This window comes from Mustela erminea, chromosome 2 (genome assembly GCF_009829155.1).
Source record: "Mustela erminea isolate mMusErm1 chromosome 2, mMusErm1.Pri, whole genome shotgun sequence".
Lineage (NCBI taxonomy): Eukaryota > Metazoa > Chordata > Mammalia > Carnivora > Mustelidae > Mustela > Mustela erminea.
The window spans coordinates 129,980,554-130,005,752 of NC_045615.1; the positions used below are offsets into that span (position 1 = coordinate 129,980,554).

Below are 25,199 nucleotides of genomic sequence, written 5' to 3' on the forward strand. Positions count from 1 at the left end.
AAAAAAGATTGATTGATGATGATTTTTAGAGAGAGAACATGGATGAGCAGGGAGAGGGGCAAGGAAGGAGGGGGAGAGAGAATCTCAAGCACACTCCCCGCTGAGTGCAGGGCTCAATTTCAGAACCCTGAGAGCATGACCTGAGCAGAAATCAAGAGCCTGACATTTGGCCAGGTGCCCCTTGGTATTTAATTTGAAGCATTGGATGAGTTTTGTGTGGCCACTCAGATTGTCAGGCCTCCTGTAGTACTAGTCATATGCCTAGATATGTTTATAATTTAACCTAATATTAAAATCTAAATTTTTTCATTCAAGCTGTATGTTAATTGTTTTAGTTCAGTATTGTTTGATGTAAATCTCCTGTGAGTCATTGTAATTAAAAATTTTCAGTAGCCACATTAAAATGTTTGAAAAGAAACAGGTAAGATTAATTTAAATACTATTTTTGTTTTATCTACTATTTCCAAAATATTATCTCAATATGTAATTAATATAAAATATTATCAGAGGAATAGTTTCCTTCTTTTATATTCCTTGAAAGGCATATGTATTCTACATTTACAATACATCTGAATTCAGACTACCTACATTTCAAGCCCTCAATAAAATTTCAAGTTCAGCTCTGTTTTGCGGCTTCCGAATTGGATACCCCAGTTCTGGACTGAGTGAAAAGAAAGGCTTTTCAGTTGATAGACTGTCCACCCAATAGCTAAATTAAACACTTAATGATTAACTAAATATAAGTAATGTGTAAAGGGAGAAAATTTTGAATGAAGTAGTTTATATTTTTTTCATAGTTAAGATGTTTTAAATGATAGTTTTATTAAGTTTAATCTAAAAAATGCATGCTATTGGGGTGCCTGGGTGGCTCAGTGGGTTAAAGCCTCTGCCTTCGGCTCAGGTCATGATCCCAGGGTCCTGGGTTTGAGCCTCGCATCGGGCTCTCTGCTCAGCAGGGAGCCTGCCTTCTCCTCTCTCTCTGCCTGCTTCTCTGCCTACTTGTGATCTCTGTCTGTCAAATAAATAAATAAAATATTTAAAAATAAAAAAAAATAAATAAAAAATCCATGCTATTCCCCAATGTTTATAGCAGCAATGTCCACAATAGCCAAACACAGAAAGAGTTCAGATGTCCATCAATAGATGAATGGGTAAAGAAATATATATGTATGTATGTACACATACATACAATGGAATATTACTCAGCCATCAAAAAGAACGAAATCTTGCCATTTGCTACAACATGGGTAGAGCTAGAGTGTATTATGCTGTGCAAAATAAGTCAGAGAAAGACAATTATATGATTTCACTCACTTGTGGAATTTAAGAAACAAAACAGGATCATAGGGGAAGAGTGGGGGAAAAAAACATGATGAAACCAGAGAGGAAGACAAACCATAAGAGACTCTCAATTATAGGGAACATAGGGCGATGGACATTAAAGAGGGCACCTGCTGTAGTGAGCACTAGGTATTATATAAGACTGATGAATCACTGACCTCTATCTCTGAAACTAATAATACACTTTATGTTAATTAACTGAATTTAAATAAAAAATTTTTACAAGTCCATGCTACTGATTATTAGCTGAATTCAAGTTTAAATTATTTTACTTTAGCATATAAAATATTAAAACTGTAATTTTTCTAAAATTAATATTCAAAAACATTTAAAACAAAAATTTATATTTAAATATATTTATTTTTATATATTATAAATTTATATTATATTATAAATTTATATTATAAATTTATAATATGATAATATATTTATAATATATAATAAATGCTTACCTGTGTATTGAGGTCCATACTTCATACAAAGTTTTTTGTTTGTCCATACAAACAACTAGATTGTAGAAGTTTGTTGATTGGTTGATCCCATTAGTCATTTTGTCTGTTACATTGTTGACTTTTTTCAGATAAGCTCTAATAATAAGCTTTTACCATCTTGAACTCTACTGTTTTCAAGATCACATTTTGATGTCTTTGACCAACCCTTAAATTGTATGTTTGGAAAATATAAAAATTACTTTTATCTTTTTAGCGTGTTTTCTCACTGCTGGAAAAGACTTGGCTTGGCACACCAATACAGTTCACCTGGCAAAAAACATCAGGAAACTACCTTGCAGTAACAGGGTAAGAAATCAGTGAATATTTTAAGTCAATCATCCTGACTTCAGGTGGTTGTATGCCTGCATAACCATGCCATTTATTTAGTAGAAGTTCTTGTGTGATGGTTGTATAGTGGGAAAAATGATACATTCACTTCCACTAATATCACAGTTCATAAAATCTTTTCCCTGGTAATAACTTCATAGATACAAATTATGAAACTGTCATGTGAGAACACTGAAATTACTTGGATGTCAGCTTAGTTTTTTAATATACATTTATAAGAAGAAACACTTAAATTATATTTTTATGTTCTAATTACTTTTAGAGCCGATTATACTGTGAAAATCTTTGATCGCCATGGTCAAAAAAGAAGTGAAATCAACTTATCTGGGTAAGTACAGAGATTGAAAAATTTTTCAAGCTTTGTTTCCTAAAAGATAAAAAAAGTATTATTGCCTTAAAGCTGTAATCAAATAGAGTTTTACAACTCATATATAATCTATCTCTTTTGCTTTCTTCCTTTGCAAAGGGATTTGTTTTGTTTGTTTTTTTAATATTCATTTACTTATTTTAGAGATAGAACATAAGCAGGAGGGGTAGAGGGAAAAAGAGAGGGAATCCCAAGCCGACTCTATGCTCAGTATGGAGCCCGCGGTGGGGCTCCTCTGTCTCCCTACCTTGAGATCTCGACCTGAGCCAAAACCAACTGACTACACCACCCAGACACCCCAGGGATTTGTTGTTTTATACATAAGTTGTTTGTGAAATATGTAGGCATATAGCATATGCGTTAGAGTTGATATTTATAATCTCCGTACTCTCGCAGGGAAGCTCTAAGGTAGAATTATGAATAAATCTATATGAAAGATTCTTATTTAATTATAAACAAGCCTTATTTTGTGCATAGGCAGAAAAGATAAGCCCATATCACTGTACTGTTTCCTCTCATAAATTGTTGGAAGATAGTTGCTTTCACCATACATTTTAAACTTTTTTTTTAGATTTTATTTGTTTATTTGTCAGAGAAAGAGTGAGCACAAGCAGGGGGAGCAGGAGGCAGAGAGAGAAGCAGGCTTCCTGCTGAGCAGGGAGCCCAATGCAGGGCTTGATCCCAGGACCCTGGGATCATGACCTGAGCCAAATGCAGATGCTTAACCAACTGAGCCACCCAGGCGCCCCTATGTCATTGTTAAATTTTTTTTTTTTTTTTTTTAAGAGAGTGTGTGTGCTTTGGGCAGCCAGCAATGGGAGCGGAGGAAGATGGGGAGAGAGACTTCTAAGCAGGGTCTGAAAATACTAGAGAAAATGAAGATCCCCAAACATATTTTAACATTTTGGGAAAAAAATGACCACGTAACTCCCAGTTGTCATAGTTTATTGTCTTATTCATCTCAGTTTGGCTTAGCCAATATCCCAGAGCAGAGTCTTTCAAAGTGAAAAATAACATCAGAGAAGAAAAAGTTAATCCTCAAGGAAGTTTTTGATTTGTAATAAGCTCTTTGAAATAATTTTAAACAATATCATATTTAAAAAGCATTTCCTATTTATAACTCTTCAGTCATTTTAGTTGAATCACTCTTAATCTATTATGGCATGAATTGAAAACAAGATGCTATAAAATGAAATAACATGTGTAATCTAGGTTTTCTATTATTTACAATCCCATATCTACCCAGCCATGTTCTGTTTTATACACAAATTAACTAGATGAAACTCATTTTTTATCAGTACCTTCTTTTTCTCTCTGTAAATCTGAAATAACCTTTCAGCACTTGGTCAAACAAATTACCTCTTGATTCCAAATGTGATTCCTTTGTAGAGGTACTCGATGGGTTTGTTTTACCAAAAGACCAGGTTCTTTATAGGATCTAAGAAAATCTGCTAACTTACTAGATGTAATTATATTTAGTGTAGTATATATAAATGATATTTAAAATAGAATTAAAATTTTTTCCCATTCCCTCAACAACAAGAAAATATTTAACTTGGTGGGGGCACCTGCATGGCTCAGTTGGTTAAGCATTCGACTCTTGGTTTCAGCTCAGGTCATGATCTCAGGGTCATGGGACGGAGCCCCACATCGGGGGCTCAGTGTGGAATCTGCTTAAGATTCTCTCTCTCCCTTTGTCCCCTCCCTTCCCTGTTTGCACACTCTCTTTCTCAAAAAAAAAAAAAAATAGTGTTATCTAAGCAGTGAATAGTGAGTTGTAGTTCTCACTTTAGGAAGTTTATGAACTACTCAAAACGGGATGATCTTATTGTAGATAAAATTGTAAATAGGCATTTAAATTTCTTTCCCTTACTTTAAGAAAATGTATAGTGATACTTTGCTTTCATTTTTTAAAAGTAACTGTGTTGCTATGGATTGGGACAAAGATGGAGATATCCTAGCAGTGATTGCTGAGAAATCTAGTTGCATTTATCTATGGGATGCCAACACAAATAAAACCAGCCAGTTAGACAGTGGTATGAGGTAAGAATAACTTTTATTTTAAATCTTCACTTATAAATATTATTTGTAGGTCTGATGCTAACAATACTTACTGCTGTTATTATAAAGATGCGTTTGTGAGTTGCTTTCCCATGAAAGAAAGTTTATTTCTTTTTTTATTGTAACATATAATCCTATTGATTTTGCCCAACTAATTAGAATAAATTATTAGGATTGTAAGATACAAGTAGCTTCTTAAAATTTGCTTTCGCTGGAACAGACTTAAATGTCCAAAGATGAGACAAAACATATGGAAAATTCTGGAAATGGGATTGGCCTCAGGCATTGCTGGATCTAGGGGTTCTAGGGATGCAGTCAGGACTCTCTCTCCATCTCTGAGCTCTTCCTTTCTCTATATTGACTTTATTCTAAGTCAGACTCCATGCTGCTGCCAACTATTGGCTTATCTTCACAGCAAGTTACACCAAAGAGAAGAATGTATTCCCATCACCTTACCAGTGTCCACTCAGTTACTCAAAAGGTCTCTGAGTAGGGTAGACAGGGCCATGGGATTAAAAATCCCAGTAGGTGAAGAGTGGGGTAAAGGTAGGACAGTTCCCAAATGGAAAATATAGTGGGCAAACAGAAGAAATTACAGATCTCTGCTAAAATAGAAACCACTTTAACATATGGAATAGAAACATTTATTTACAAGTAAAACCTGGCCGTTCAAACTCGAACGAGTTGCTTTACCTCTCTCTAGACCTCAGTTTCTTCATATCTATGGAATGTGTGTACTAATACCTGCCTCATGGTGTCACGTGACATGCAGATACCACACACATGTTGTAAGATAAGACTGTAAATTTCCAGTTTGCCAAGGAGTAACAACCCAGAGAAAGCCAGGTGGCCATGCAGAACAGGACCAAAGGTGACCTTAGCATTGTTTCCCTTAACCCTCCAGATTGATGCATGAGGCGAGCACTCATGGGTAGTACTGCCCACCCACTGCGAAGTCTTGCCAGGCTTGAGAACCTTCATTTCTTGCTCTGTCCTTCTACACTTTGGGTATGTGTCACTTTTTAGAAAGATTTTACATACTCTGCTCTTCAGTTCAAAAAGTATTTATAAACCTCAAGTACTGGTTTTTTTTTTTTTAATTTTATTTATTTATTTGACAGAGAGAGATCACAAGTAGACAGAGAGGCAAGCAGAGAGAGAGAAAGAGAGGGAAGCAGGCTCCCTGCTGAGCAGAGAGCCCGATGTGGGACTCGATTCCAGGACCCTGAGATCATGACCTGAGCCGAAGGCAGCGGCTTAACCCACTGAGCTACCCAGGCGCCCAAGTACTGGTTCTTGAACCAAATTCAGCATCAGTGAGAACACATGCTCACCCAGGGAAAAATGCATAATTAATCCAAGGTGTCTCAGACTGGTGTATGTCTGCCTCTGCTGTCCAGCTTCCCACAGATCCATTTCCACACATCATCTCAGAGTTGTTGGGACGTTTAATTGTGCGTCATGGCCAGGCATGAAATTAAGAACTGAATGAATGGTAGATGTTATTGTAATTATTGAGGTGGAACCAATTAATTATTAGTTTATATTAATATTTAATATCTAAAGGACTTTCGTATATACAAAGTCACACCCCCATATTTTTTTTCATATTTGTTTTTTAATTTAAAGGTCAATATTATACTAAGATACTTAAACACGATTTTGAATATCAGGTTTTTTAAAATATATTCATTTGGCTAACAAATTTCCTTGAAAAACTTAAATTCCATTTAGAAATTTAATTGGAATTTATTCTTTTGAGCCCTTTGAACATCTTAAATAATACACAAAGTGTATTCAAGTACAATCATTGCAAAACTTACTACAGTGTCACTTAACTATCTTAAATTATTATGTTAACACAATGAATTGAGTGGATTAATTTTTACTGTATGTGTTTTTATAACTTCTTAGAATTATAGTGGTACTTCCCTTGATCCTCCTTAGACATAAAAGAGTTATGTCCCTGGAGTACAGCAGTCTTTCCAGAGAAAACACTAAATACAGCATCATATTCATCAGTCAGTTAATTTGTGGTTGGTTTCTGGGACATGGTTCCTTCTCCCACGGCCATTCAGACCTGAGTACTGGTCAGCCTACCCAGCTTCTTTCCTAATTGATCTTCATTTGTCTTATCAGCAAGACTTTCTTAAGCCTATGCTTTTCATACAGGTTGCATTTTTTTTTTTTGTAGCCACGTGCATTTCCCTTGAATAATATATTTTTTAAGTTTAACTTGGCCAAAAGTACATGTAATTCCTATATATTGTCCTGATCTGCGAGCATTACTGGGAACTTAAATGTGCCATAGCATCTTACAGTAATTTGTAGGGCCTTCTAGAGGCCTTTTCTCTGAAGAAAAGGAAGATGGAGTCTGTTCAGCTGGTTCTTCTTTTGAGGATATTTGGTTACTTGATCTTCTTGGAACACACTGTTTAACTCCTTTTCTAGTTGGTTGTTATGTGACTGTTAGTAACAATAGACTATGCAATGGACTGTTGTCACTCTGCTCTTATTCAGTGTGACTGCTGGTGCTGATCACGACTTGTGCTTCTCATGCAGTTCCCCCTCTCTCTGGCACTATTTATCTTGCTCAGGATTCTTTCTATTCATGTTTTCTCAATCCCAAATAGGATTGAGCATGTGAGATTTATAATAGGAAATGCCTCTGAGGAAACATAGAGGGGCAGGTTAGAAAAGCCATCAGACCACAGTGCATGTCTGATCCTTGTAAAGGGGAAAGGGAAGGAAGAAACATTGGGTAGAAGCATCTTATACTGTAGCTCAATTCTAAGTTCAACTAGGCCTCTGAGGAGACTTTAAGCCAGAGGTACCCATCAGTGGAACCCTGTGTTTCCCAGAAATGGGCCTCAAGAGTATCCTTGCCCACTCAGTTACTGTCTGGGGAACAGTCCACAGGAAAGCATGGCCCTAGCACATCAAAGTGGTGGATTCCAGTGGGGGCCTTCATCAGTTACACTTTCCATAGCTAGAGACCTAAGAGGCATATTCTCATGGCTGTCACACCTGCTCAAACAGATAGAGAAACAAGCATATTGGTCTTTTAAAAACATACACTTTATAGATTAAACCCAGCAGCCTGGGATATTAGTACTTATTAGAAGTAATTTTCTAACTGAATATGTTATTATACTCATCTGTTGTTGCAACCAAACTTCTCTTATACTTTAAGTGAATTTTTGATCTTCCATATTATCAGCTTTCTTGAGGGCAGCGTTGCTTTCTGTAAACAGTAAATGATTTATCAGTGGTTCTCAAACTTTAGCTGTGTCAAAGTGCCTATTGAAACACGGATGGGTGGGTGCCACCCTCAGAGTTTCTCATTCTGAAGGGCTGGGGTGGGATCAGAGAACTGGCATTTCTAAAGTTCCCAAGTGATGCTGTTGGTCTTGGGATTGGATTTTCGCAACCACTTTTCTTCCAATTTTAGTATATGTGCTGCCGAAGCGAGCACTCGCAACCACTTTTCTATACCCAATACGATTTCTTCCCTCCATTTAGAGAATGAGCTAGGAGTCCGATTTCCCAGGAGTCCTAATTCCATTTAATAAAGAACTATATAAAAGTTCAACCACTAGGGACGCCTGGGTGGCTCAGTGGGTTAAAACCTCTGCCTTCGGCTCAGGTCATGATCTCAGGGTCCTGGGATCGAGCCCTGCATCGGGCTCTCTGCTTAGCAGGGAGCCTGCTTCCTCCTCTCTCTCTCTGCCTGCTTCTCTGCCTACTTGTGATCTCTGTCTGTCAAATAAATAAAATTAAAAAAAAAAATCTTTAAAAAAAAAAAAGTTCAACCAGTAGGTCTTAGAATGTACTTAAGAACTGGTGGTAGACAAATGTGCTTTCTACCTCTTTCTGAGTGAGCTAATCTTAATAGTGACAGAGGTGGGAGAGACCGGAAGATAGCAGTGGAGTAGGAGGACCCTGGGCCACCTCCTCCTACAAATACAGCTCAATAGCTATCAAATCAGGCCCAATACCCCAGAAGTCAACCAGAAGACTGACAGGACAAACTCTACAACTAAAGGGAGAGAAGAGACCATACTAAAGAAGGTAAGAAGTGTGGAGGCATGGTGAAGAAACAGATCCTGGCTGCTGTGGAGGGGAAGGAGCCATGGTTGCAGAGAAGGGCAACAGAGAGCGGAGCACACAGAGGAACACAGATGTAGAACATTTCCCCAAAGTCTTTGGCCTGGAAAGTGAGAGGGTCTGAATTTCATGAATTCTTGTAACCAGTGGGGCTTAAAGCCTGGAGTTTTCAATGTCACTGGGCTTGGCTAGGATAGGTAGACACTGCCGCACTCCTGGTGAGATGACAGGGAGGTACAGCACGGAAACAGCATCTCAAGAGACCCCGGGGTACAAAATGGGGATATTATTTGCTCTTCTCAGAACATGTCCCTGAGTGATATTATTCATGGAGACACCTCCCCAGGAACAAAGGAGCAGGTCAGCACATTTCCCTCTCCTACCGCTCAGCATAAACACAGAGCCACCTGCAGAAGCAGTGCAGTGTGGAAACTGGCTGCCTAACTTGCTTACACTAAGCACTCCCTGTGCTTTGGTGGAACTGCTTTTCTCAGTGATGCTTACCTCAGTCCCAGCGTACCAGACCCCTGCCCGGAAGACCAGCACAAACCCCTGCCTACACCATGTTTCCCAGCCAGAGAGTGTTGCAGGGTCTTAGTTCTGGTGGAGGTGGTGACAGGTCTCATTTCATAATCAGACTAAAAGCGCACCTAGTTAAAACTCACCACATTCAGATCAGGAACCAAACATTGCATACAGCAAGCAAGGAGAGCTTCTGCAGATGACTGGAGGATAGAACAGCTAAAACACAATGGAAGAGTGCATGTAAAAAAAAAAAAGTAAGACACATCTATATGCTGCCTACAAGAGATTCATTTTAGACCTGAAGACACCTGCAGATTGAAAGTGAGAGGGATAGAGAAACATCATGCAAATGGATGTCAAGAGAAAGGCAGAGGAGCAGTAATTGTATTGGACAAACTTCAACACGAAGACTATAACAAAAGACAAAGAAGAACACTATAGAATAATAAAAGGGATAAGAAGATATAGCAATTATAAATACTTAAGCACCTGGCACAGGAGCACCCACATATATAAAATAATAACAAACATAGGGAACTAATCAATAATAACAATAATCGTAGGGGACTTCAACACCTCACTTACATCAATGGACAGAACATCTGAACAGAAAATCAAGGAAATTATGGCCTTGATGACATACTGGACCAGGTGGACTTAACATATATTTGGAACATTCATCCTAAAACAGAATACACATGCTTTCATTCTTTTTTTTTTTTTTTTTTTAGAGAGAGAGGGAATCTTTCTTTTTTTTTTTTTTAAGATTTTATTTATTTATTTGACACACAGAGATCACAAGTAGGCAGAGAGGCAGACAGAGAGAGAGGGGGCAAAGCAGGCTCCCCGCTGAGTAGAGAGCCTGATGGGGGGCTCGATCCCAGGACTCTGAGATCATGACCTGAGCTGAAGGCAGAGGCTTAACCCACTGAGCCACCCAGGCGCCCCAAGAGAGAGGGAATCTTAAACAGACCCCACGCTCAGTGAATGAGCCCACAGGGCTCAATCCCACAAACCTGAGATCATGACCTAAGCCAAAATCAAGAGTCGCTTGCTTAACTGATTGAGACACCAAGGTGCCCCAGAATACACACTCTTTCAAGTGCATGTGGAACATTCTCCAAAATGGAGATCACATATAAGGTCACAAAATAGGCCTCAACAAATAGAAGATTGAAGTCATACCATGCAACTTTTCTGACCGCAACACTGTGAAACTAGAAGTCAACCACAAGGAAAAACCTGGAAAGACCACAAATACATGGAAGTTAAATAACATGCTACTAAACAATGAATGGTTCATCCAAGAAATAAAAGAAAAAATTAAAAAGTACATGGAAGCAAATGAAAATGAAAACACAATGGTCCAAAACCTTTGAGATGCAGCATAAGTAGTCCTAACAGGGAAACATATAGCAAAGAGGCTTACCTCAAGAAGCAAGAAAAATCTGAAATAAACAACCTAACCTTATAGCTAAAGGAGCTAGAAAAAGAACAAAAAGTGAAGCCTGAAGCTAGCAGAAAGAAGGAAATAATAGGGCGCCTGGGTGGCTCAGTGGGTTAAGCCGCTGCCTTCGGCTCGGGTCATGATCTCAGGGTCCTGGGATCGAGTCCCGCATCAGGCTCTCTGCTCAGCAGGGAGCCTGCTTCCTCCTCTCTCTCTCTCTCTGCCTGCCTCTCTGCCTACTTGTGATCTCTCTCTGTCAAATAAATAAATAAAATCTTTAAAAAAATAAAAGAAGGAAATAATAAAGATTAGAGCAGAAATAAAGGATTTGGAAACTTAAACAATAGAACATGTCAATGAAACCAGGAGCCAGTTCTTTGGGAAAAAAATCAATAATATTGATAAACCTCTAGCCAGAGTTATCAAAAAGAAAAGAGGAAGGACCCAAATAAACAAAATCACAAATGAAAGAGGAGAAATAACAACCAACATCACAGACATACAAACAATTATAAGAGAATATTATGAAAAACTATATGCCAACAAATTGGACAACCTGGAAAAAATGATTAAATTCCTAGAAACAAATGAATTATCCAAGCTGAAACAGGAGAAATAGAATACTTGAACATACCAATCACCAGCAAAGAAATTGAGTCAGTAATCAAAAAATCCACAACATACCAAAGTCCACAATCAAATGGCTTCACTGGTGAATTCTACAAAAACAGTTAAAGAAGAGTTAATGCCTCTTCTCAAACTATTCAAAAAAATAGGGGTGCTTGGGTGGCTAAGTTATTAAGTGACTGCCTTTAGCTCAGGTCATGATCCCAGGGTCCTGGGATTGAGCCCCAGGCTCCCTGCTCAGTGGGGAGCCTGCTTCTCCCTCTCCCACTCCCCCTGCTTATGTTCCCTCTCATTGTATCTCTCTGTGTCAAATAAATAACTAAATCTTAAATATATATATATATATTCCAAAAAAATAGAAAAGGAAAAGGTAAGAAAACTTCCAAATTCATTTTATGAGTCCAACATTACCCTGATACCAACACCAGATAAAGATTCCACTAAAAAAAAAAAAAAAAAGAACTATTGGTCAATATCCTTGATGAACATGGATGCAAAAATTCTCAGTAAAATACTCGCAAACCCAATCAAACAATACATTTTAAAAAAATCATTCACCATAGGGGTGCTTGGCTGGATCTGTCACTCACACCTGTCAAAATGGCTAAAATAAAAAACAAAGAGCAATAGGTGTTGGCGAGGATGTGGAGAGAGGGCAACCGTTGTACACTGTTGGTGGGAATGCAGACTGGTGCAGCCACTCTGGAGAACAGTATGGAGTTTCCTCAAAAAAGTTAAAAAAGAACTACCCTTCAGTCCTTCAATCATACTACTCTAGATACTCACCCAAGTAATATAAAAATATGAACTTGAAGGGATACATGCACCCTGATGTTTATAGCAGCATTATCAACAGTAGCCAAATTATGGAAACAGCCCGAGTGTCCTTTGATGACTGGATGAAGATGTAGTATGTATGTACGCATGTGTGTGTACATATGTGTATATCTATAGGTATATGCACAGATATATACACACATATTGACGATGGAATAATATTACTCAGCCATAAAAAAGAAATCTTTCCATTTGCAGCATCAGTGGAGCGAGAGTATAATCCTAAGTGAAGTAAGTCAGCAAGTGGAAGACAAATACTATACAATTTTACTCTTATGTGGAATTTAAGAAACAAAGCAAGCAATGCAGGGGGGGGGGGAAAGGCAAAACAAGAAACGCTCTTATCTGTTGAGAGCAAACTGATGGTTACTGGAAGGGAGATGATGGCGGGTAGTGGTGAGAGAGGTGATGGGGATTAGGGAGTGTGGTTGTTGTGATGAGCCCTGGGTGATGTATGGAAGTGCTGAATCACTGTATTGCACACCTGAGGCTAATATTATACTCTTAACTACTTGGAATTTACATAAAAACTTTAAAAAGTGACAGAGCTGGAAAAGATATGTCCTATTTAAGGTGATGAATTCCCAGTGATTTTTCCAATGTAGTATGTTAGAGGACTCTACTTACCACTTTTTTTTTTAGGTTTTTTTTTTTTAGTTTTTTTTTAAGCAGGGGTTGGGGGAAAGCTGAGGGAGAGGGCGAGAGAGAGACTCTTAAGCAGATTCCATGCCCAGTGTGAAGCCCAATGCGGGACTCAATCTCACAACCCTGAGATCATGACCGGAGCCGAAGTCAAGAGTTGGACCTTAACGGACTGAGCTATCCAGGCACCCTGGAACCTACTTTTTTTGTTGTTATTGTTGTTAAAGCATGTGGCATCATCATCCATTAAGATTTTTCCACATTTACAGCTGACCAAACTGTCTCATCATGACTCATTTTATGACCTTTGAGGTTCCAGCATGACTGAAGTAGAGTTTGTATTTATTACATATGTATGTTAGGTCTAACTGACCATAACATCATCTTATAGCTTCTCCAAAATGCCTTTAGTCCTTAGTCTTTGTCCTAAAGCAGTAAGTTCTAATTTTGTACTTCAGTTTCTAAGTAGATATTAAAATTATTCATGAAATACTTTTTAAAAGAACTACCTGGAGATTATGATTGTGAGTTTTTTAGTGATTTATATCTTAACGTTACAGGGATCAAATGTCTTTCCTTCTTTGGTCAAAAATTGGAAGTTTCCTGGCCGTTGGAACCGTTAAAGGAAATTTGCTTATGTATAATCGTCAGACATCTCGAAAGATTCCTGTGCTGGGTAGGTTATAGCTGAAAACACCGCTCTGTATTTGAGATGCTTTACATAAATGTAATGTTTTATGCCTCAGATTTTTCTGATATCGTCAGGGAAATTGTGTAGTAGTAAAGCTCCCCCGGGTAAGCCTCAGAGCTAGCTAAACTACAAGATCCCTCTTCACTGTTTATGAAGAATTACCAGGCCACACAGAATAGTTGCTCTAAGGTCACCTGTGCCTTTGAACACCAGGACATTAACAGCAGATTGTACCTGTGGACACGAGATAGACGGTGCTGTGTATATCAGCACGTTAGTAGATGGACTGAAACATTTGGTAACTGTTTTGGTCAGAATATATCTAGATTCTTAATTCTGACCTCTTATTCTCTCCAAACACCAATTGAGTGTGCACGGCGAGTTATATTGAACCTCAGGGTGTGTGAGTAGAGGGTGTTTGTTCCTTGTTTGACCTTGGTTCAGACTCTTTGATTCCCCCAGTCTCTGGTCGCTTATAATCTGCCTTCTGAACACCCAAGAAGAAACACATCGATTCTTTTCAATTATCATAACATCCTGCTGGTGAATGGTGAAACTAGTAGGTTTAATTATACCCAGGTGGCCAAATAATTATAATTTATTGCTAAGGAAAGAATTAAACTCTGGAGATAAGAGTGCCATCAGAATACTTGAGAAAGTGCCTTTCAATTAAGGACACATAATTTATTTCAATTTTTTTCACATACATATATATCTTTAATATTTATATTTTTGGTGCTACAGCCAAAAGGTAATGCCATTGACCCATTTGAAAACCTAAACAAAATATTTTGTGTTACAAAAATCAACTTTCATCATAAATTGACTATTTGACCTCAGTTAGGCATTTTTTTGTATCCCCCTTCATCTGTAGGAACACCCTACCAGTTAACTTACAGGCCCCAGAAAGTCTGACACTTAACATATAAGAAAATAATCTGTCAAAGCATAATTATTTTATGTCAAGTATTTGTCACATATACATAATTTTATAGGTGATCTTTGTATTTAATATGAATATTGGGTCTCAGTCATTTATTATAAAATGGGCCTGAGGAGATTATTCAGGTCAATTATATGTCTTAGGGCCTTTAGATAAATACATGGCTGCTTTTCTCAGAGTTGGTTATGATTTGTGGCTCTGCTTTTTTTTTCCTTTTAAATAACTCACTTTCCTAAATCCAAGGCTTTCCACTCTAGAGAGCCCCCCCATGGTACCATGAGCTGCCAGCATTTCACAGTAACTAAAATCTGTTAACCTTGTTGCGTCTTGTACTGATTTACTCCCTTCAGCTAAACCACATACAGGCAGTTCTCATGTTGTGTGACTCTTATATTATTCTATTATATTCTATTATATATTATATATGATTATATTATTATTATTATATTATTCATTTACTATGGTTTAATTAAATACTGCCAGTCTCCCAATAACATGGTTCAAACTTCAGTTACCATAGTAGATTAACTGTGAGTTAATATTATTTAAATAAGTCAGTGTGTGTAAAGTGCCCAGAATACTGTAAGTAGGCACACAAAACGGGTTAACTGATCTTGATGTTAAGGCTAACCTGAGTTCTGAGCCCTGGAAGAAACAAAGAGGCCATGAGGTATACAGAAAGGGGGAAGAAGAGATTTTCTTCTCCTTTTCTGTGGTATAGAAGGAAGTTCGTCTTTGGCTTTTTCCCACCTTTCTTTGTGCACTCTTCTTCCCTTCCTAATGCGCATCTCTGTGGGCCCAGTGCAAAGTACGACACGAGTCCCTTCATCTGTGATCACCAAACTCTCCTCCATTTCGGCATCTTCTCTGAATGGTCCCTTCACGTTTGTGCCCTGATCTTCTGATTTGAAATGCCATCCAAATCGTGACCAGTCCCATACTGATCTCTTCCTATCTCTAGACTCCTGTATCCACTGCTTATTCAACATTTCTGACAAGATGTCCAGTAAACACTTGAAATTTCGTATCTCTAAAACCCTTCTTAACCACAGCTGCTCCTCTCACCGTTGATGACATCCTTTCAGATCTTGAGGCTAACACTTTAGCATCCTCCTTGACTCTCCTCTTTCTCATACCCTCCTCATCTAATTTGCCAGAAAATCTTGTAGGCTCTTGCTTCAGATATTTCCAGAATCCAGCCTGTTCTCACCATCTCTCCTGTTACCACTGTGTGTAGAGCCCCGCACATCTTCCACGTGCATTTCTGCGCTCTCGGAACTGGTTTCCTGCTCCAGCTCTTTCCCCATTATAAAATATTCTCAAGCTAGGGACCAGAGCGAGCTTTCTGCTCAGTCCTTTCCAGTGGGTCAAAGCCAGGGTCCTTACAGTGGCCGGCCAACACCCGCATGACCTGGCCTTACAAACTCTGATTTTGTCTCAGACTCCGCCCCTCTTCCTTCCTCTGCTCCAGCCACACTGTCCTCCTCCTGAGCCTCTGACACACCAGGACTCTGGCCTCAGGGTCTACTCACTTAACATCTACTTCTTTAGAACCTACTTCCAGCATCGGTACCATATTCAGTTCTGTAAGGGCGAGAAAGAATAAAATTAATGTGGTCTCTGCTCTCAAAAAGCAGCAAACTTCTCTAGCACTTTCTGTATTTAGAAAAAAAAAAAGCTATATAAAAAATAGCTAAACTTCTCTAGTACTTTCTGTATGCCTGGCACTCTTCCAAATGCCTGAACTCATTTGATCCTCAATTCTATGCAGGCCCTACTATTATCCCCAATTTATGGATGTGTGACTAAGGAATAGAAATGTTAGGTAGCTTACCCAGTGTTTATAGTCAGTGGAAGACTGAGATTCAAACGCAAGCAGGCTAGCTCCAGAATATATTGACTTAACCAATCTACTCCTCATTGTAGAATGAATCTTGAGGCTCAAGGATTTATTTGTCTAGGACCTTCAACAAATGCACCCAGTGTCAAGTATATGATTTTTCCCCCCAAAATACAGTTTTTGTACTGGCTAGATTCCTTAGCGGGAAAGTCTCCTGATACTTATCACTTCCGTCTAGTATCACTTCCTAGTTAAGTGACTCAGTTCTCCACACCAGTCTTAATAAGGTACATTCAGATTTGCACCTCAGTATGACCAGAAATCAAATGTGTTCTAGTTTTACATGAGTAACCCAAACTGAATGTTGAATCTGTTTATACCAAGGTGTCTACCACGTTGTGAAACTGAGTGTAGTAAAGTAACTTGAGTGCCTTGGGATTTAGTGCTTGTGGTAGGACATTATTGTTATATGGTTTGGTTATATGGTAAGCTAACAAACTTGTCCAGGAGCTGAGTATCTCTTCATGTCAGAGCCTGTGCTCATACCCATTTAACTAGTTGAAAACCGTTATATTGCTTTAGAACTTGGTAATGACTTTTAAATAAGGTTGCTTAGACACTAACTACTTTGATGAGATTTAGCATTCCTTGTCTGTTTAATATCGACAGCCTATTACCTAGACTTTTAGATTGACAGCACAGATCTTTTAATTTTTTTGAGAAACCCACGTGTCTGTACAAAAATCATCTGTTTTTCAGGAAAACATACTAAGAGAATCACATGCGGATGTTGGAATGCAGAAAATCTGCTTGCTTTAGGTGGTGAAGATAAAATGATTACCGTTAGCAATCAGGAAGGTGACACGATAAGACAGGTAATTCCGTATCATCTTTGGTCTGGTGTATTCAAAACTTTCCCTGAAATAAAGTTTGTCTACCAAACTAATCTGTGAAATTTTAAAATCTCTGTGTGGGATCTGTATGCAATAACTTCCTTTCCAAAGTAACAAAAACTGTTCTTCTTAGGTATTAGAACACTTTTCTTTCCTAGGAATCCTTTATCTAAATATCTTCCTTTGTACATTTGCCATTACCTAGTATTGGCATGAATTATTGGCTCTGTGGTTATAGCTAGGCTGTATATTTGTGAGATAACTCTGATTTTATATGCATATAGTCATAATATAAATGTTAATAACTGGACTCAGAGTCTGGTCTGCCTGATTCTAAAGCCCATGCCTTTAACTGGTGTATTAAATTGCTTCCAAGCTAATCCTTATTAAATTTAGTTTTAGGAATAAAGTTTACTATTGTTCAAATTTCCCAGTTGAATAGATCTTCAGCGGCTCCTTGAGGGAATTTATATTGCCAGTAGCTACTACATAATCTCACCAGTGGATAAATTTTACTTTGGACCACTTGGCATATGACTTAGTATTGCCAGGACCATACTGACTAGCAAATTCTTTGAATACCCTCTAGGTATATGGCACTGTGCTATGTACTTAAGAAGAAATGTGAAATATGGTCCTGTATTAGTTCTCTATTGCTACATCACAAATTACCCCCCAAACCTAGCAGTTTCAAAACAATATACATTTATTGTTTTATAGTTTTTATGGGTGAGGAATGCAGATGTAGCCTAGCTGCTTTAAGGTCTCACAAGCCTGCATTTTCCTGGTCAAGATTGGAGTCTCATCTGAAGGCTTGACTGGGAAAAAAGTCTGTTTCCAAGCTCATTCGCATGGTTCTTGACAAGAGTTTAATTCCTTATAGGTTGTTAGGCTTAGGATCTCAGTTCCTTTCTGGCCATTGATTAGAAACCCACCTAATTTCATTGCCACAGGATTTCTCCATAGAGTGCCTCTCCACATAGCAGGTGGTAAGAGAAGGAGAGCAGCCACTTAAAACTTAAGCCACAATCTCTTAATAAATAACCTGATCTCAAAATCATTTTTGCCATATTCTGTTATGTAGACGTGAGTCCCGTCCAGCCCACATTCAGCTAGGTGAGGATTACTGTGGCTCATTTTAGAAGCTGCCAACCATAAGCTCCTACTCTCAAGAAGACAGAACTAATCATGATAAAACACACACAACCTTATACCATGATTGCCATATCTTTTGGTATAGCTTACAAGTCCCATAATATCTGAGATGGAGGAGATCAATGCAAGTTGGATTATGAACCTTTAAAAGACAGACAATCTGAATCAGTCAAGGTGTAGGATAAATTGCTGTAACAGAGTGTTCCAAAATTACAAGGGCTCAAAAAATATGCTAGTTTGGGTGGTTTTTCCTCTTTCTCTTCCTCGTGGAACAGAGACAGGTGGGCAGATCATCTGTGCATCTCTGCTTCACAAGGCGCTACACAGTTCCAGGTTCCTTCCATCACATTGCTCTGCCTTTTGCAAGGATGTTTTGTCCTCTTCTGCATAGTTACTCGCACCACACCTGCATTTCCCCTCCAGGGAAGGGAGAAAGAAAGTGTAGTGCAAGAGATATTTAAAGGGCCTCATCTAGAAGATGCATTTATTTTTTCCATCCATATCACTAGAACCTAGTGACTATGTGACTAGGTTCTTCTCTGCTGCCAGTGAAGCTGCAAATATCATCTCTGTAATTGTGTACCCTACTGAAATTTGTTTAAGTGGATATTGTAAGACGTTTAACAGTCTGTTGTTCAACCCTAGTAAAACAACATGGACAGAGGTAGGAGGAAGAACTTATAACTTGTTCATAGCTTGTTCAAGATTGGCCTACTGAAGATAGGAGTTTTGAGAATTTACAGAAAACAAGACTGAAGAAGAACATTGGTTTCTGTATCTGGACAGCTCTGAAAGTTAGGCAGAAGTTACTCAACCATGTTGAGGAGAATCATAGCATGATTAAACTTCTTTTTTTTTTTTAATTTATTTGACAGAAATCACAAGTAGGCAGAGAGGCAGACCGAGAGAGAGGGGGAAGCAGGCTCCCCGCTGAGCAGAGAGCTTGATGTGGGGCTCGATCCCAGGACCCTGGGATCATGACCTGAGCCGAAGGCAGAGGCTTTAACCCACTGAGCCACCGAGGCACCCCATGATTAAACTTGTTCTTAAGATTAATTAGTATAAAAAATATTTTCTAGAAACCTAAAATTTTGACATTCTATTTTGGTGTCATTTTGAGTTAGAATGGTAGATATGCAAGTTGAAATGCTTTAGCTCTGCACTCACTTCCTTGTATCCATATCAGACATCATCAGTAGATATTGGCATTTTTTTCCTCCACTGAATCAGGACATGACCTTACAATATTTTGCTACATCACATCCTAGGAAATAACTACATTCAGTTGTTATTTACATACAAGATAGCTATTTCCCATTGCTGATCTCTAAGAAGTATTCTTCTAGAATTAGGTATACTCTCTAATTTGTCCTGTGGTAAGCAAAGCATACATGAAAAGTACTGCTTTATTTTGTGTTGTCTCTGAATTGCTTTGAATTTACTACTCTGCAGATCACTCCAGTGTTTCTTGTGTGGATTTATTTTTATTTATCCTACTAAGGACTTGCCTTGTTCTTTAAATCTGAAGTTTGCTGTCTTTCATCAATTCTGGAAAATTCTGTCATTCTCTCTTTCAGTATTACCTCTTGCCCTTTCTATTCTGTCCTTCTGGAGTGTCTGTTAGACATACGTTGGACCTTCTACCTCTTTATCTCTCTTTTTTTATTTAAGAATTTATTTATTGATTTTAGAGAGAGCCAGAGGAGGAGTAGAGGTAGGGGGATAAGCAGACTCTGTGCTGAATGGGGAGCCCAACTTGGGGCTCAGTTTCATGACTCTGAGACTATGACCCTGAGATCATAACTTGAGGTGAAACCAAGAGTCAGATGCTCAACCAACTGAGCCACCCACGTGCCCCTCTTTATCTCTCTTTCATATCTTTTTGTCATTCTGTGCAACCTCCTGGGTTATTTACTTAATCAATTTACTTATTCTTTCTTCAAATTTATCTGGCCATCTATCTTACTGAGTTTTTTTTAATCTTAATGATTCTGCTTTTTATTATTAGAAAGTACTTTAGATAAATAGGCAAATGGGGTTAAGAGATACAAACTTCCAGTTATAAAATACATAAGTCATGAGGGTGTAATATACAGGATAGGGAATATAGTCATTAGTATTGTAATAATTTTTTATGGTGAGATAGTAACTAGACTTACCATGGGGAAGGTAATTTTGTAATGTATATAAATATTGAATTACTGTGTTGTACACCTGAAGCTAATAGCATATTGTATGTCAAGTAAAGAGTTGATTCCTCAACAACATGGTTTGAACTGTGGAGATTTACTTATATGCATATATTTTTTGATAAATATAATACAGGACCATAAATATATTTTCTCTTATGATTTGCTTAAGAACATTTTCTTTTCTCTAGCTCACTTTATTGTAAGAATACAGTATGAGATATACAGAACATATAAAATGTCTGTGAATTGTTTATATTATTGGTAAGGCTTCCAGTGAAAGTAGGCTATTAGTAGTTAAATTTGGGGGGGACTCAACATTATATGTGAATATTCAACTGTTCAGGGGCTCAACTCCCTTAACCCCCACATTGTTCAAGGGTCAGCTGTACTTTAATAAATAAAGAAAAGTACTTTGTAGTTCTCTAAAAAAAATCTGTCTGGACTTTTTTTTTTTTTTTTAAGTCTTTTGTCATACTTAGGAGTCCTTTACATCTTTGGTCATTTTTAAAGTGTCTAGCGGAGTGTCTCTCTGCTAGTTCTGTGTTTCTTAGATCTGCTGACTTTTGTTCTTGATGTGTTATGTCTTGTGACTTTTCTCATTCTGAATTGTGAACTCCTCTTCAGCAGGGCTTGTCTGTAGAAATTTTTTATCGCTTTGGGAAGAGGCCTTGGATTTGTTTTTGACAAACACTCCAAGGAGTTTCTAACCCACTCAAAGTATAAATATGAACTTCAGATCATAATGAAGATGAGAAGGTCTTTGAAATGAAAAGAACCTTTTCAGTATTTTTTCTGACCCAAAGCTCAGCCCAAGTCAAATAGGCTTCTTTATTGTCTCCTTACCAACTGCTCTGGATAGCTAGAGCATCAGTTTCTACACATACTTTGGTTTGTGGTTTGCTCTTTGCTTATTTTCCCTGGAAATTTACCTTGCCTTCTTTCAAACTTTTCTCTCTATTTAATAAGACATGTGTTCTATATCATCCACAATTTCCAGATGTTTGTAGCTGTGGGATTTTCAGGTAGAACAGAAGTGAAAGCAAGTTACTGGTTTTATTATAAATTCAGAATGAATTTAAGTGTTGCACTTATTCCTCGTGATAATATTTCTGTCCCTGCAGACACCAGTGAGGTCAGAGCCTAGCGACATGCAGTTTTCCATGATGAAGACAGATGACCGAACGTCTGCTGCTGAAAGCACGGTGAGAATTCAAAGTCACAGCCGTGTCCAAGTTATTTTGATAATTTCATAGACTATGCTTTCTCCTTTTCCAGGATGGTTCCGAATGTATACGGATAAATAAATTACTGTGTGTCATTTATTAAATTAGTAAAGACTCCAGTGTCTGAGGCATACATTGCTTTTGCGGCTGCTGACAGTAGCACAGGAAATGAGGACATCTTCTTATTACTCTTGGTGTTGCTTTTCTCGTTCTTGTGGTAGCAGAAACAGTGAGGGTACCTTTATAAACAGAAGTACTGATTTCTACGTGATTTTTTATTTTCTCTCTTTTGGAGGTGGTGACCAGAACTCTGGAATTTGTAGTTTTTGTTAATGTCTTAGATGCATTTTCCTTGCCACATAGTATTCTGAAATCCAGAGGATCTTCGCAATTACCCAGAAAGCCAGCCAGAGGGAAAACAAAACAGAAACCAAGAGGACAACCACCTCAGGGTCCCCATAAAACTGTAAAACCCCAGTATCAAGGGAAAAGAAGATATTAAGCTCCTGGTATTGCCCTAAAACCTGTATACTACATAGATACTACTTTTATTTTTAATTCGTTCCCATTATTCTCATTCTTTTTAATTTTTTAAAAAAATTTTAACCTATTTACCATCACAAGAGGTTCAATACGACAAATTCCATAATAACCTTTTACCTTGAACTTTTTTGATACATATACCTGTGTTTTTCTTGCTTTTCTATTTTTTTTAAATATTCATATATAGATGAGCTTCAAGGTAATCCTCTTTCCCCAATCAATACTAGCCCTATATATAAACCAGTTTAATCCCCCTTTATCCCGGGAAAGTGAAGTTATTTAACAAAGATATCAAGATACAAACAGGAAGAATCAAAATAACCTTCCTTGTCCACACTGAGGATTTATAACCATACTCCCATCTTTTTCTTCTGCCAGTGTTTCTGTGTGTTTGTTTTTGTTCTGGTTGTATATAAATCTTATACTTGGGGTTCATTTTGGCTGGGTTCTTTTTTTTCTTGTCATTTACTTTTGTCAGTCTTTTTGTCTGTTTTTGTTTGTATACTTTATAAATCTTACCTTTGGGACCCATTCTGGCTAGGTCTTCTCTTCTTTTTTCTTTTCTTTTCTTTCTTTCTTTCTTTTTTTCCCCCCTGTCTCTCTCTTTCTCTCTTTTTTTTTCTTTCTTTTTGGTGGGAACTCCTGATTGCGCAGAAGCGTTTCAGGGTGCACCTTGCCTGGATCGTGGTTGATATATTCAGCTACACATCCCCTCAGCCACCTCTCACCAAAATGACTAGGAGGAGAAATGCCCAACAGAGGAAATATTCAGAGACTGTGCCCTCTCCATCAGAGCTATTGGATATGGACATAAACAGTATGTCAGAAAGGGAATTCAGGAAATGAATTATCCAATTATCCAGGCAGTGGCTAGGTTGGAGAAAACCATTAATACAAATATATTTAAATGCAATACTCTTCTTTTTCTTAAAAAGCTATTATTGACTCGATAACGACTTATAATTGATAGACTAAGGAACTGGGTCAAAGTGTTTCTCTTCTTATATGAATCCATCACCCTTAATGAGCCCAAGTAAGTAATACACTCTTTTCTCTCCCTCACACAATTACATCTTCCACTAAGAATTACAGTTAAGTATTGACTTGTGTGAGTGACGGAGGGATACTAGGCTAGCCGCATTGACCAATGACCTGCAGGAGATGGAAAGAGTGATGCAAAAAGCCAAGCTCATTTATCCACACCGTGTGGACTGTAATCCCCAATGGCTCAAAATCAGAATGACCTCTTAGGCAGGAAGACTCTGTACTCCGAACATGCACTCATTTTCAGTGGAACTGTGTTGGACTTCTGTCCCTGTGCCGTACAGTACTCTAATGAGAGGTATAGAGAATTTTTTAAAGTTAATCAACCCAGCTATTTTAGTGTAATTCTCAAAGGTGCAAAGCCAAGGACCCTTCTCAGACTGTATATTAATACAATGTATTTTTAAAGTCACATAGTTATCGTATTAGTTAAAACATTTTTTTTTTTAAAGATTTTATTCATTTATTTGACAGACCGAGATCACAAGTAGGCAGAGCGGCAGGCAGAGAGAGAGCAGGGGAAGCAGGCTCCCTGCTAAGCAGAGCCTGATTCAGGGCTCAATCCCAGACTCTGGGATCATGACCTGAGCCAAAGGCAGAGGCTTTAACCCAGGCCCCCTGGTTAAAACATTTAGTGTAAACTTGGCTCATGTTTTCATCAGTTAGGTTCATCTATTTGAATTTGCTTATTGGTCTTCATGAAGTCCTGAGTAATTCATTCCACAATCTCTTAATCTTTCCTGGCAGATCAGCGTGGTGGTTGGCAAGAAAACGTTGTTTCTTTATAATCTGAATGACCCAGATAGTCCAATTGATCTGGAATTTCAGCAGCGCTATGGGAACATTGTCTGCTACAGCTGGTATGTACAAGCAGCTCATTACCAAAAGATGTCCCTGCGTTCTTCCTTACTCATTATATTTAATTTTTGCCCATAGCATTTGCACTTCTATATGTCACATTTTCTGGATTGTAGACTATGACTGCACATGGGAAACAACCTAGCATATTATCTGGCCCTCGACAAATTATGTTCTGTAGTTCCTTACTTCTAATGTACTTGATGATTTACTGTGTTGCCAATGATATCTAACCTTCCTTTTACTGTACCGTTGCCTTTGTTGCTATAGGTATGGTGACGGCTACATCATGATTGGTTTTTCACGTGGAATTTTTGTGGTCATCTCCACTCATATTCGAGAGATTGGTCAAGAGATATTTCAGGCTCGTGACCACAAAGATAGTCTAACCAGTATTGCAGTCTCACAGACCCTTAATAAAGCTGCTACGTGTGGTGATAATTGGTAAGTTACACTTAAAAATTCCCAGGAAAGCTTATGTAAGGAATGTTTAAGAGATACAACAAGAAGGGCGCCTGGGTGGCTCAGTGGGTTAAAGCCTCTGCCTTCGGCTCAGGTTATGATCCCAGGGTCCTGGGATCGAGCCCCATGTCGGGCTCTCTGCTCCATGGGGAACCTGCTTCCTCCTCTCTCTCTCTCTCTGCCTGCCTCTCTGCCTACTTGTGATCTCTGTCTGTCAAATAAATAAAATCTTAAAAATATATATATATTCAACAAGACTTTGATAGCTAGTGGGAATCTGTCAGCAGAACTCTCCTGCACTCTTAAAACATGTTTGCAATTGAAAACTTCTAAGACTCCTGCTAGAACAGGAGGTTTTACACACGGTAAAACCTAAAATGCTAAATGTTTACCAATGACAAAACCTAAAACGGAGAATTTTGAAAATCAATCTTAAAATAGGTGGTTTCCGAGACAAACCATAAGTGACTCTTAATCTCACAAAACAACCTGAGGGTTGCTGGGGGGAGGGGGTTTGGGAGAAGGGGGGTGGGGTTATGGACATTGGGGAGGGTATGTGCTT

The 25,199-nt window shown here is 38.2% G+C and overlaps 1 protein-coding gene across 3 annotated transcripts in view; it reads left to right on the forward strand.

Moving 5' to 3' along the window:
* WDR19 (WD repeat domain 19) overlaps positions 1 to 25,199 on the forward strand; it is a 99,691-nt gene that overhangs the window by 1,380 nt on the left and 73,112 nt on the right. The window contains exons 2-9 of one of the 3 annotated variants that reach the window (XM_032334108.1): positions 2,047 to 2,138; positions 2,443 to 2,508; positions 4,465 to 4,590; positions 13,354 to 13,469; positions 17,027 to 17,142; positions 21,629 to 21,709; positions 24,065 to 24,177; positions 24,446 to 24,619. In XM_032334108.1, coding sequence (XP_032189999.1) covers positions 2,047 to 2,138; positions 2,443 to 2,508; positions 4,465 to 4,590; positions 13,354 to 13,469; positions 17,027 to 17,142; positions 21,629 to 21,709; positions 24,065 to 24,177; positions 24,446 to 24,619 — 884 coding nt within the window. Of the gene's footprint in view, positions 1 to 2,046; positions 2,139 to 2,442; positions 2,509 to 4,464; positions 4,591 to 8,602; positions 8,680 to 13,353; positions 13,470 to 17,026; positions 17,143 to 21,628; positions 21,710 to 24,064; positions 24,178 to 24,445; positions 24,620 to 25,199 lie in introns of those variants that run through there. The other 2 variants (XM_032334109.1, XM_032334110.1) reach the window with 2 other exon arrangements.